The sequence below is a fragment of the Coenobita brevimanus genome, chromosome 71 (genome assembly GCF_032717465.1).
Source record: "Coenobita brevimanus isolate Jiangsu-jjx chromosome 71, ASM3271746v2, whole genome shotgun sequence".
NCBI lineage: Eukaryota > Metazoa > Arthropoda > Malacostraca > Decapoda > Coenobitidae > Coenobita > Coenobita brevimanus.
The window spans coordinates 48,490,361-48,502,717 of NC_137024.1; the positions used below are offsets into that span (position 1 = coordinate 48,490,361).

General features: G+C 41.4%; 1 protein-coding gene across 1 annotated transcript; it reads left to right on the plus strand.

Annotated features, from left to right (window-relative positions):
- Positions 1-1,060: 1,060 nt before the first annotated feature.
- LOC145406672 (phenazine biosynthesis-like domain-containing protein 1) lies at positions 1,061-12,357 on the plus strand. Its single transcript, XM_080277765.1, has 6 exons — positions 1,061-1,144; positions 5,208-5,418; positions 5,899-6,136; positions 6,713-6,906; positions 7,305-7,367; positions 12,180-12,357. The coding sequence occupies exons 1-6, from the start codon at positions 1,061-1,063 to the stop codon at positions 12,290-12,292; spliced, it is 903 nt and encodes a 300-aa protein (XP_080133891.1). The 3' UTR covers positions 12,293-12,357.

Here is a 12,357-nt window from a genome sequence, read left to right on the forward strand (position 1 = left end):
AACCAACGTATTGAAAGGTGGACTTCTTTTCCCACCTTCCCAACTGTATGTTGGGCTAGGTTAGGTTGGGTTAGATTAGGTTAGAATAAATTATTGTGTACAGTTAATCTAAGTTAGGTTAGGTTTAGTTAAACACTTAGGTTAGGACAGTCCTTTCCGGCATTACGCTTAATAAATCAAACGAGTTGACACAGCGGAGCACAGGTAAAAACAACGGGGGAAACAATTAAATTTCGCAGGAAACATTTATTTAACACCCCAGAAATAATAAGAAAAACTATAACAGTCTATCTGGAAGAAGGGCTGATTTGGTGAGAATTATTTCTGCCTCGCATAAAGCGTATGTTTACAGTGGAATGATACGGCACCCCTAAAGACTGCAAACTCTTGAAAATCTTACATTTTCTCGTATATTCAAAGTGTACTCTACCTGTCCTGAACCTTCTAAGCAACCATCTTTTATTTATTTATTTATTTTTTTGTTTACCATTCAATACAAGCCCCAACACTCTGGGGAACACTGTCGCTTAAGGCTAAGCAGGGATAGGTGAGTGAGAGCAAAAGGTTACATTACACATATGTGGCATAAAAGGTACAGAAGTAATTAGCAGTGCAAGCACAGTAATGAACAAAGAGATACAATGATGCATACATGGTATAAAGTTGTAATAACTAGCATTACAAGTTTAGGAATGAACAATGGAACACAATGACACACTCATATGTACACATACTGTACGTACGCGGAGAGAGAGGCGCATATGCACACATATATATATATGTATATATTCACGCACATACAGCCATAGACATACTGTATGTACAGGATAGGTGCGCATGCATAGATATGGGCAAAAGTACATGAAAATTTTGGTTACCCTAACATTGAGGTTTTCTTTTATCTTACGACGCAGTGGATCGATGGGAAACTGTGGTTTTAACGCTGTTTTCCTGATTAATGCAAGGGCTCTGCATGGAAGATACAATTGTTGAAGCATCCTAAAAAACAACATTTGAAATTCTCTTACTGGATGTTGATTATGTGCATTCTTTGACACAGATGATACTGAAAATCTACACCGTAGATGCCTTTACGGCTGCACCGTTTGCAGGGAACCCAGCGGCCGTTGTGCCACATCTGGAGGTGAGTCTTTAAATGTAATTTCTTACAAGATTCCCCATTTGATCTTTGTTCATTATGTTGGTGAATGGACTAGGCAAGTCCTCAGGGAAACCTGATTAATGTAAATGTAATCAGCTTACAAAAGATGGACTAATCTACACACACACAGCTTACAAAACCGGGCTAATGTATGGCCCGGCCTCCACTATAGGTGGAGGAAATCTTCAAACGAACGAGCTTACGAAGCACTGGGCTACGAGGTGGTCCAGCCCCCCTTCCCTAACAGGGGGGAAATCAATTACTACTACTAGCTTACAAAACAAGACAGTCAGGATGAGATGATATCCCTTAGACTGCCAAAAGGTGGATGGCTATGGTTAGTGAATGTGTGAATAAGTTAATGTTGCTGTTGATGCTCAACCCTGAACTGCCTGAACAAGCAGATCCGTCGACAGCTGGTAACCTCCCCTATGGGGTCGTCCCATGTGTTCTCTACACCGTTGATGCGTCTGTGTCTTAGGGTGGCAGGTGATGTACAGTGTTCCATTACGTGCGTTATTTCGTCACGGCAAATCCTGCAGTCGGAGCACGTATCATTTGTGGTTAGCTGTGTGTTCTTAACTAATTGTTTTTGCCTAATTGCATCTTTACAGAAATGAGTCAATCTCGTACTGTCCCGTGTATTAAACCATTTATATTATACGTGTCCTTAAATTTGTAAATAGTTTTGACACACACTATTTCACTCTGCAGTGCATTCCACTGATCAAATGCCCTTTTTGGGAAACTGAACTTCTTTACGTCTTTAACTATCGCCTCTATGTTTTTTTTTTTGTTTTTTTTTTTCAGTGTCCTCTTGCTGATGCTTCCCCATAGGTTATAAATATTCATATATGTCTATTTTCTCTTTCCCTGAAATGCATTTATATAGCATCTTCATTTATATATGTGAATGCTATTCTCGTATTAGCAAGTATTGTATACATGTTAACGTACCTTCTCATTGATTTGGTCAGCTGGAGACTGTTATTGATAATCATTCCTAGGTCCTTCTCCCTTTCTGATATATGTAGGGTTGAATCTTGATCATCCTGACCTATAATCTCAATCCGGTCTTTTTTTAGTTTTACCAAACTTAATTACATGACTCATGTCCACATTAAATTCCATTTGCCATTTATTGCTCCATTCACGAAGCTTATTTAATTCCTTTGCAGCTTTTTGCAAGAATCTGTGTTAGTAATTTTCCTTTGTATTTTTGCGTCATCCACAAATATTTTTAGATAGCTTCCATTTCCAGTGGTACTGACTATGTCATTTATATATACTAAAAACATAATTGGTGCCAGCACTGAGCCCTGTGGAACTCCTTTAGTCACTTCCCTCCATGGCGAGTAATTTCCCCTTAATACTGTTCTCATTTCCCTCTTTCTGAGAAAATCCTGTATCCAACAGTACAGATTGCCTTGGATACCTCCTTGATGGTACAGTTTCCATAAAAGTCTTTGGTGCGGTACTGTCAAATGCTTTCTTGAAATCTAAATAGACGCTGTCCACCCATCCTTCTCTTTCCTGTAATGTTTCTGTAACTCTATTGTAAAGGACCGAACTGAAGCTTAAATTAATCACTGGTCTGGCCGAGATTTGAACTCATGCCCTCACGCTCAGGCCCTCACTCTTCATACGTGCATAAGTTACCACTGAGCCAAAGAGAGGATCCCCACTCTGCCTCCAGGCAACGAGGGCTTTTACACACCCCATTATATCACTCTTTTTTTCCCTTTGGTGATTAATTTGGTCAGTTTCGAACACTCTTGGTAGCGTAGCACACTGGAGGCTACCACTGGGAGGAGCTCGCGAACCACACTGACAGCTTATCGCCGGGATATGAGGCTTAAGACTGTCAACATCATGGCCCTCTAAGCCCCGCCTCACATCCCACCGCTGCCACCAATGTAAAGGACGGAACTGAAACTTAACAAATTAATCACTAGTCTGGCCGGGATTTGAACTCAGGCCCTCACGCTTCCTACACTCGTATGTTACCACTGAGCCAAAGAGAGGATCCCCACTCTGCCTCTAGGCAACGCAGGCTTTTATACACCCCATTACACTATCATGGTAGCTTAATAGATTAGTAACGCATGATTTTCCCTTTCTAAAACCGAACTGCCTCTCTGTTATCATACTGTGCTCTTGTAGATGTTTTACCCAAACTTTCCTTATCAGCTTTTCTAGTAGTTTACTTGAAACACTGGTCAGTGATACTGGTCGGTAGATGAGTGGTTTCTGTCTATTCCCTTTCTTGAATAGGGGAACAATGTTTGCTTTCTTCCAAATAGCAGGTAGTTTACCTTGACCTAAGGATTCCTTGAATATTAAATACAATGGTCTGCATAACTCTTCTGCACATTCCTGTAGCACCCAACCTGAAATTTCGTCAGGACCATTTGCTTTTCCTTTATCTGATTTACTTAACTCTTCCTTTTTCCGATATTTGTATATCTGGTAATATGAGTTGGCATGCATGTTCCTGTGTGTGTGTGTGTGTGTGTGTGTGTGTGTGTGTGTGTGTGTGGTGGAACTGAAATTTCGAAAGTTTGAATGAGTGGGTGTGTGGCCCATTTAATATGACACGCTATTGATGGTTATAATATATTTTGTGTCCTCTGTCTGGATCTCATTCTCCCTCATGTATTAGTTGAGAGAGAATCGGTATGATGATGATGATGATATTATTATTATTATTATTTTATTATTATTATTATTATTATTATTATTATTATTATCATTATTATTATATATAGTGGTAGGTGGGGGCGCTTAATGGTAGGTGGGGACGCTCACCATCCACTTACTCGATGTATTGCTGCTCTCGGGTGTCTGCCTTCTCCTCTCTTCCATTCTTCTTTCCTTCCATCCTCTTCTGTCTTTCTATCCATCATTCTTTCCTTGTCCTTCTGCCTACGGGTGACGTTACACTCCCTCTTCTGTCTTTCTTTCCTTCATTCTTTCCATTTCCTTCTGCCTGTGGGTGACTCTTCACTGAGTGACAAGACAAATGGTTTCCTGTACACCAGGAAACCATTTACTACGCTGGTGGTAACCATATAACCAAATTTTGGCACCAGGTGGTTTAGTGGGTAATTATTGCGCTCCAGTCGGATTGAGCCAGTGCAGGTTCATATTCAAGGGATGGTTGGGGTTGATTGCTCATGTAATGCCACTCAGGGATGAGTGAGGCTGGTCACTCTCATCTTAAATGTCGAGACCAACTGCCTATCCCCGGGCTCCTACGCTCCTCTTGGGGGTATGTAGGATTGGATGATGCATGGATGGATGGATTATTATTATTATTGTTATTATTATTATTATTATTATTATTATTATTATCATCATCATCATCATCATCATCATTATTATTATTATTATTATTATTATTATTATAATTTTAGTACTTTGTGGTATGGGGCACCCATCGCTCACCTACTCTATGTAGCGCTCTCTCTCTCTCTCTCTCTCTCTCTCTCTCTCTCTCCAGGTGACTCTAGACTGAAAGGCATGCCACATGGTTTCCTGTAACCCAGGGCCCAGAAACTACTTACTGCGCTGGGTGGTGACTGTAGCCTATAACTAAATGACGCCTGGTTGTCTAGTGGGTTAAGGCACTCCACCTTGAGTATGGGTTTCCATTCGTGGTATCGTTGGGTTTACTGATCACATAATGCCACTCAGGGGGTAGTGCTGCTTGTCATCCTTGTCGTAAGTGTCGGGACTGTGTAGCCTAGCTCCGGAACCCTATGGTTTTGTTTATACGGGACAAAAAGGGAATGGATAATGAGGTGATGATGATGATGATGGTTATTATCATCATCATCATCATCATCATCATTATTATTATTATTATTATTATTATTATTGTTATTATAATTATTATTATTGTTGTTGCTTATGTTATTATTATTATTATTATTATTATTATTATTATTATTATTATTATTATTATCATCATCATCATCATCATCATAATTATTATTATTATTATTATTATTTCTCATACTTCTTCCTTTTCTTCTGTCAACAGCCCATTGAAGAAAAAACACTTCAGAAGGTTGCGGCCGAACTCAACCTATCCGAAACCGCCTACGTGAGTCCAGCGACGGGAGCGGTGGGAGAGTCAAACCCGTTCAAGACGTGCTCCCTATTTCGCCTGCGATGGTTCACCCCGACGAACGAGGTTGCTCTCTGCGGGCATGCCACCCTCGCCACAGCACACGTCATTTTCCACTCTCTGGGTAGGTGTCTTTCCCCCATGCCCCTGCTCACCTGAGAGTTTGGGACCTGGCTGTAAATTCGATTGTTGCATGTCGTATTATAGGGGAGGACTGTGACTAGATAAAACTGATTGCCTTAATGCCCCTCGTGCAGTCGAGAAACATTAATTTTCAGCCTTCTTTTGTAGGTATGATGGATTTATGTATTTTGGCTTATTTTATTGTTTCCTGCCCAAGCAACAGCAGCACTGTGCTTCACCTTCTCCTGGTCAGAACAACTGTTGTAGCTAATGCATTCTATTCCGGTTAACGCCAGACGTCTTTATTTAGCATAGATTGAATCGTAGAATCCTCAAAGTGCTACAAACATAAGAATAAATGAGGCCTGTCGATCCATTCTAGGCAGCTCCTGTCAAAAAATAATACTAGACTACAAGAATATGTAAACAACAGGAAAGATTATTGGTAGATAATGTCAAATAACGTCTTCTATGGCCGCAGAAAACAAGAGCGAGCACCTTGAGTTCAAGACCAAGAGCGGGGTTTTGGTTGCGAGGCGGGAGGGAGCACGCATCAGCCTGGACTTCCCCGCCAACCCGCCCCGCCCCCTCACCCCGACAGAGGAGAAACACTTCGAGCACCTGGTGGCGAGGGCGGCAGGGGGGCTGAAGATAGCTGAGGTGCAGGTCTCACATGCCACAAAGAAGCTCCTTATAAGGCTCCACAAATCATGTACGAGGTGGGGTTTTTCTTCCTATATGTTCCAATACTTTACCAGCCAACCAAGCAGCCAACTAACTAACTCCCCAACTAAAGAAAGAAAGAAGTGGGGAGGAAAACAGTGTAAAGGTCTCGAGTTCATTTTCGTCTAAGGATCTGAACTAAGATACTAAGTTACGTGGGAAGACTGGTGGACTATTTATCTAAAGAAAGAGATATCAATTACCTGCTGGGGGTGAGAAGGGTTTGAGGGTCTGAATTTCATGTCATAAAAGTACCTCCACTAATACCATCACACCAGTTCTGAATGAGGTAGCATGTGCTCTGTATGGTAGTGCACGAGAGCAGTGACATGAAGATGTGTTACGTTGTCTATTGAGCATAGGAAGATTTAGGGAACAGACTGTTTATGTCCAAAGTCGGATACACATAAATAAATAAACAAACATATAAATATATAAACATCTATTGGGATGAAGCTAATCTGTTCCTTCTTTAGAACAAACCTCCCTTAGTGAAGAGATTATTCGGCATTATGACTAAACTACCCCCCAAACTCTTCTTCAGGCACCCAGTTCAACATCTTCTTCTTTAGGGAACAACTGGAGACCTTGAAGGCGGATCCTATCTCGTGGAAGAGCCTGCACGACGGGTCTGTGGTGAAAGGCATCATCCTCACGCTGGCGGGGGACCTGAGGGGGGCGGCTGGGGAGGAGAGCACATCTGGATATCACTGTCTCTCTCGCTACTTCGCACCTTGGAATGGCATCCCTGAGGACCCGGTGACAGGTGTGTGTGTGTGTGTGTGTGTGTGTGTGTGTGTGTGTGTGTGTGTGTATGTGTGTGTGTGTGTGTGTGTGTGTGTGTGTGTGTGTGTGTGTGTGGGAGAGAGAGAGAGAGAGAGAGAGAGAGAGAGAGAGAGAGAGAGAGAGAGGAGGGAAGGAAGAAAATGCAGAATAGAAATGAAAGAGTAAATGAGAGTTTGAATATTGTCTGACTGAGCAGAAATAGTCATAAATAGTATGCGTGAAGCAAGGAGATGTTAGGGATGAGACAGGTATAAAAAAGGGAGGACGGTTGTCACCGTCAGACGATTTTATTTAACGGAGGAAACTTTTGGTAGCAAAGGTTAATAATGCACTAATTATTATTGTGGTTACCTCTGTTTATGTGTGTACACCCCACAGGTTCGGCGCACACCGTCCTGGGTCCGTTCTGGGCAAAGAAATTCGGCGTCTCCAGCCTTCGTTGTAAGTTCTTCATAGAGTTTTGTACTGTACGGTCGAGGACAAAATCCTGACTAATATTTCGCCTCTTCTCTTTCTCACTTCCTCTGCTGTCTAATATTCATAAATGAGAGAGGTTTGATACGTCTTTTTGTTCATAGATAACTTCTTTTATGATGCGCCAGGGAACAGAGTGATGGACATGTCCTACGTGTGAAATAGAAACTGTGGCAAAGCAGGCAAACTTTTGACATTGACTGTACAGTTATTTTATTCATAAAGTTCTGGCTGCCATGTTATTAGTCTCCATCTACTACATAGGTGGAGACTGTTGTTTTTGTTGGAATTATTATTCCGGCCTCAGAGTCTCGCGACCATTCCAGGACAACCGGAGACTGCGCGAGGCCCAGGTTATGTGTCGTGGCATGAGCCATTGCTGAGAGAAAAATAATCCAAGTCCTTTGTGCGCAGTGGAAGGGCATGTCAGAAAATGTCAATATTTGTACGGTATTATGTTGTGAACGAGATAGGTTGGTCGTGTCTACCGAAAATTTCAATAGGACCTGAGCAAGAAATCTGAATTGTCCAGGTTATGTGTCCTGGTATGGGCCATTGCTGATAGAAAAGAAGTCCACTGTAAGATACAGTAGGCGGAGACTAGTGACACTCCGCAGGACAGTTACAGAGTTAAAATATTTATCTTACTTTTATTCTCGCCTCAGCTCTATTTCCCACTGGTAAATGGGTGGACAGAATCTAGAAGGTGAGAGAAATACAAACGAAGTATCTTATGCATCTAGTTCGATGGAATCCAAGTTCAACAATGTTTCACCATATGTCTCCATCTGACTGGTAAAAAAGTAAATGCTGGTGTATGCTATGCTGTGTCGCAATGTAAATGAAGTCGAGATGAACAGCATAATGCACAGCTGATGTAATAATGTACGCAAGAACACTGACGACAGCATTTGCTCTTATCGGACGTGGGCCGCAAAAGTGGCCAAAACATTCCCTCATAAGACAGTTTTCTGGACCAAACTCGGCATGTCTCCCAGTGGTTGGGCATGCAGTGTTTCGTTAAAAACGTTTATCAGGGTTCGGAGGTTATATTCCTACGCATACATACATAGTAATACATACATACATACTTACATACAAACTGAACCTCAAGAGTAAATTGACAGTGTTTCGGAAAATTTCATCTTGTAAGACTGGTGGGAAGGAAAAGACGGGAAAATGGTTTTATTTCTTCATTTCTCTAACTTTCCAGACTACAGTGAGTTCATCCTCATATGGTCCAAAACGTTAGAGAACTAAGAACTTAATCCCTTCAGCCTGATAACATAATTTTCATTTCGTTCTTGCTTTCTCCTGACACTTGTATCCGAATGGAAAGACCTTAAACAGTGAAGGCATTTATGAAGGCTAAATCTGACGCTCCCCTCAGTTCGACTAACTTATCCTAAAATGAATAAATACGTCTGGAGATGGCAACAGCAATGTGAGAACTGTGTTTCCTCCCTTAGAATCAGTCACAGTTTCATGCCAAGTATCAGAATGTGAAGCACGGCACGAGAAACAATACCATATTTATTGTCTGTAGGGCGAACGAGTACTATTGATGCATTTTCTCTCTGTCTCTCTGTCTCTCTGTCTCTGTCTGTCTGTCTGTCTGTCTCTCTCTCTCTCTCTCTCTCTCTCTTCCTTTATTCTGAAGACTTGGGTAGCCTTTGATTTTCCAGTATATTGAACTTCGTCTGTTTTTAGGATATATGCTCGCTGCACTACTTAAAATGTCATGCTGTTCTCAGAAGCTATAATATCCCTGGGCAGTGGTCGAGCACTCAAGGGGTAGATGAAAAGCAGACGCAACAGTTCAGATTCTCAGGAAATTACTGGATTTTTTTATACTGCCACATATACTGTTGCCAGAGATATAGGCCAGTCTTATACCCATAATGATATGAACTACAGGAGTCAAGCCTTATCCTCTCCTACGTTCCTAAAGGGGCAGAATGGGATTGTTTTTATTTTTTCTTTCACTAATTTGCCATTGTTAGGAACAGTCTACCATTTTCATTGTCATAAGATGTGTGGTGAAGTTTTTGGCTCATCTCATTAGCATTATAAAGCAGTTTTGTTAGTCTTTGGTTAATCTCATTAGCATTATAAAACGTTAACATCCGAACATTATATAAACTTCATTGCTTTCAATTTAGGGAGGGAATGTGTTGAAAGCATGAGCAGATAAGGAGAACCGAGACGATAAGTGTATACGAGTAGCGAGAAATACGCTCGTTTTACTCTGACTTGGCGCAGATTTTCATCCTTCTGCAGCATATGGTGCGTCGCTCACAGTAGGCAGGCAGCTTAGCGCCTGATTTCATGAAGATGGGGACATGCCAGATAAAAGCACCAATTTCTTTTCTTGTACTCTTTAGAGTCCTACCTTTGATTCTGAGACCGGCGCCAAATAGTCTGAGCGATCTGCTGCCTGTATGAGACATCTTTATAATTCTTTGATATTTTCAGATATAAAAATCAGGAAAATAAGGATGGTTGGTTAGAAAGTGATTTTTAAGTTCCTGCATGCAATATTACCACCACATTTATTAATTTTATGTATTTTCTTATTATTTTAATGTTGCAGGCTGCTATCTAGACCAATAAGAGTGCTGGAAAATTAAATTATTAGTAGCATCAAAGGTGACGTTCAAGCAGACATGGGAACCTTTTTCAAACATGAAAATCACCCACATCCACCTTCCCTCTCAGAAAGTGGGAAACTGCGACAGGGAAAGAAGTCTGACCTTATAGGTATTCTGACGCAGGATACACACAAAGAGCCATCTACCGCTTTTGATGTGAAAGTGTTTGATGGTGCTGCAGTGATACAGTTTCTCCGAGTCACCAATATCAGTACGTTTGATGACTATGCAAACAGAGTCTTTGTTCCACACATAATCAAGCAGCTAGACACCTCTAGAAGAGTTGGTGTGGTTTGGGACAGCTATATCAAGAGCAGCATCAAAGAATCAACGAGAGAGAAAGGAGGAAAAGGTGTAAGGAGAAACGTAGCGGAGCAGACAAAAGCGCCAAGCAACTAGCCTGATTTCCTTCTTGATCCTGACAATAAGCAGGAACTCTTCCAATTCCTCTCAGACAAGATTGGCTCCACTGACTGCCCAGATGGAAAGCAGATGTTTATAACATCGGGTGCCACGGTGATCAGCAGAGGTACTGTCCACTGTGTGCTACCATGTAATCATGAAGAGGCTGACACAAGGCTTCTTATCCACCTGCTGGATGCACTGGAGAGTGGATGTATCAGTTGTTTGGTACGCACTGTTGATACTGATGTTATTGTCATTATCATTGGCAAGTTTCATTTGATAGCAAGTATCCAGCAGCAGACATCTGGGCTACCTTTGGCAGTGGCAAAAACTTCACGTATGTGCACATTAATATCATCTGTCATGCCCTTGGGAAAGAGAAGTCCATGGCACTCCCAGTATTCCACAACTTCACAGGGTGTGACACAACATCCACATTCTTTGGAAAAGGGAAGAAATCGACATGGGAAGCATGGAGTGCATACCCTGAGATCACTGAAGCCTTCAATTACTTAGTGGCACATCCCCACGCAGCAGTGACAGTGGATTCCCAGCAGTTCCAGCTACTGGAACACTTCACCGCCATCATCTGTGACAAGACCAGCAGTTTAGAGTCGGTGAATGAAGCACGCAGAGAGCTCTTCTGCCAGAAGAACAGGACAATGGAGAAGATTCCTCCAACACAAGACGCTCTGCTATAGCACACAAAGCTTGTTGCATACCAGGCTGGAATCTGGACAATATGTGAACAAGTCTAACATCAGACTCCATCTGCAGAAAGGTGTGGTTGGACACTTGACACTAAGTCGAAGTTCTGGCTTCCTGTCTGGAGATATCTGCCCATGGCTGCAAACGCTTGGAATGAACTTGTCAGATGTGTCTGCAAAAGTGCTAGTGTACGTGCGAGAAGTCAGGCTGGAGATGCACTGAACTCTGCAGCTGCGATGTGAAAAGTGGCTAGATAGAAAATAAACCTGCACACAAGTCTACACTATCCTACACTGCTGCATCCAGTATTATGATTTATTTTCCTCTAGCGTTAACATGCAAACATATGTTGTGCCAGATAAAGTGTTCTGTCCATTCAGTAATTGAAATGTTATCGAAAGTTCATTATGTACATTCTTAACAGTGTTAACAGGGCTTCTATGTTGTTAGTGAAATATGCTCAAAAATAGAAGTAAAAAGATACTTTGTATACTACTACTAATATGTACATTTCAGATATTTTTCTAGGTCCAGACATCAAGCTGTAATAGTAAAATGATTATAAAATACTTAAATTACAAAAAACTTTTTAGCCCTGATTCATAAATATTAGTTATGACTACATAACAAATGAATCATATTTCCCCCACAATTTTCACATACGTAAATTTCTGAATTTCACAAAAATGCCTCATAAATGTGATATGGTGCTTGGATTGCTTGGCGCCGGTCTCAGATTCAAAGCTAGGACCCTAAAGAAAAACAGAAAAAAAAAAAATGGTGCTTTTATCCGGCATGTCTCCATAATTTTGACAATCTGCCTCACTAGAGGATAGTACTTCTTCGTGACTATCATCATATATTCCATTATTAATCTGTTATTCCAAATAAGGATTCAAGATGAAGGGATGGCAATTTTAGGTCCTGAGAGAAAAAAAAAATTATATTAAAAAAAAAACTATATGGAGAATGTTCGCTTATATTTTTCAGGTATTTAATGTTGTTCTTCCCTCAGGCCGGCAGGTGTCGCCTCGGGGTGGAGAGGTGGAGGTGAGGGTAAGGGATGATGGTCGTGTGGATCTTTCGGGACCGTCCGTCATCGTCCTGGAAGGCAAACTGCATATTTGAGTGTCTTGGGGTTGTGTTCTCGTCTATTAACCCTTCGATACGGTGGCTTCATTTTTATATATTGT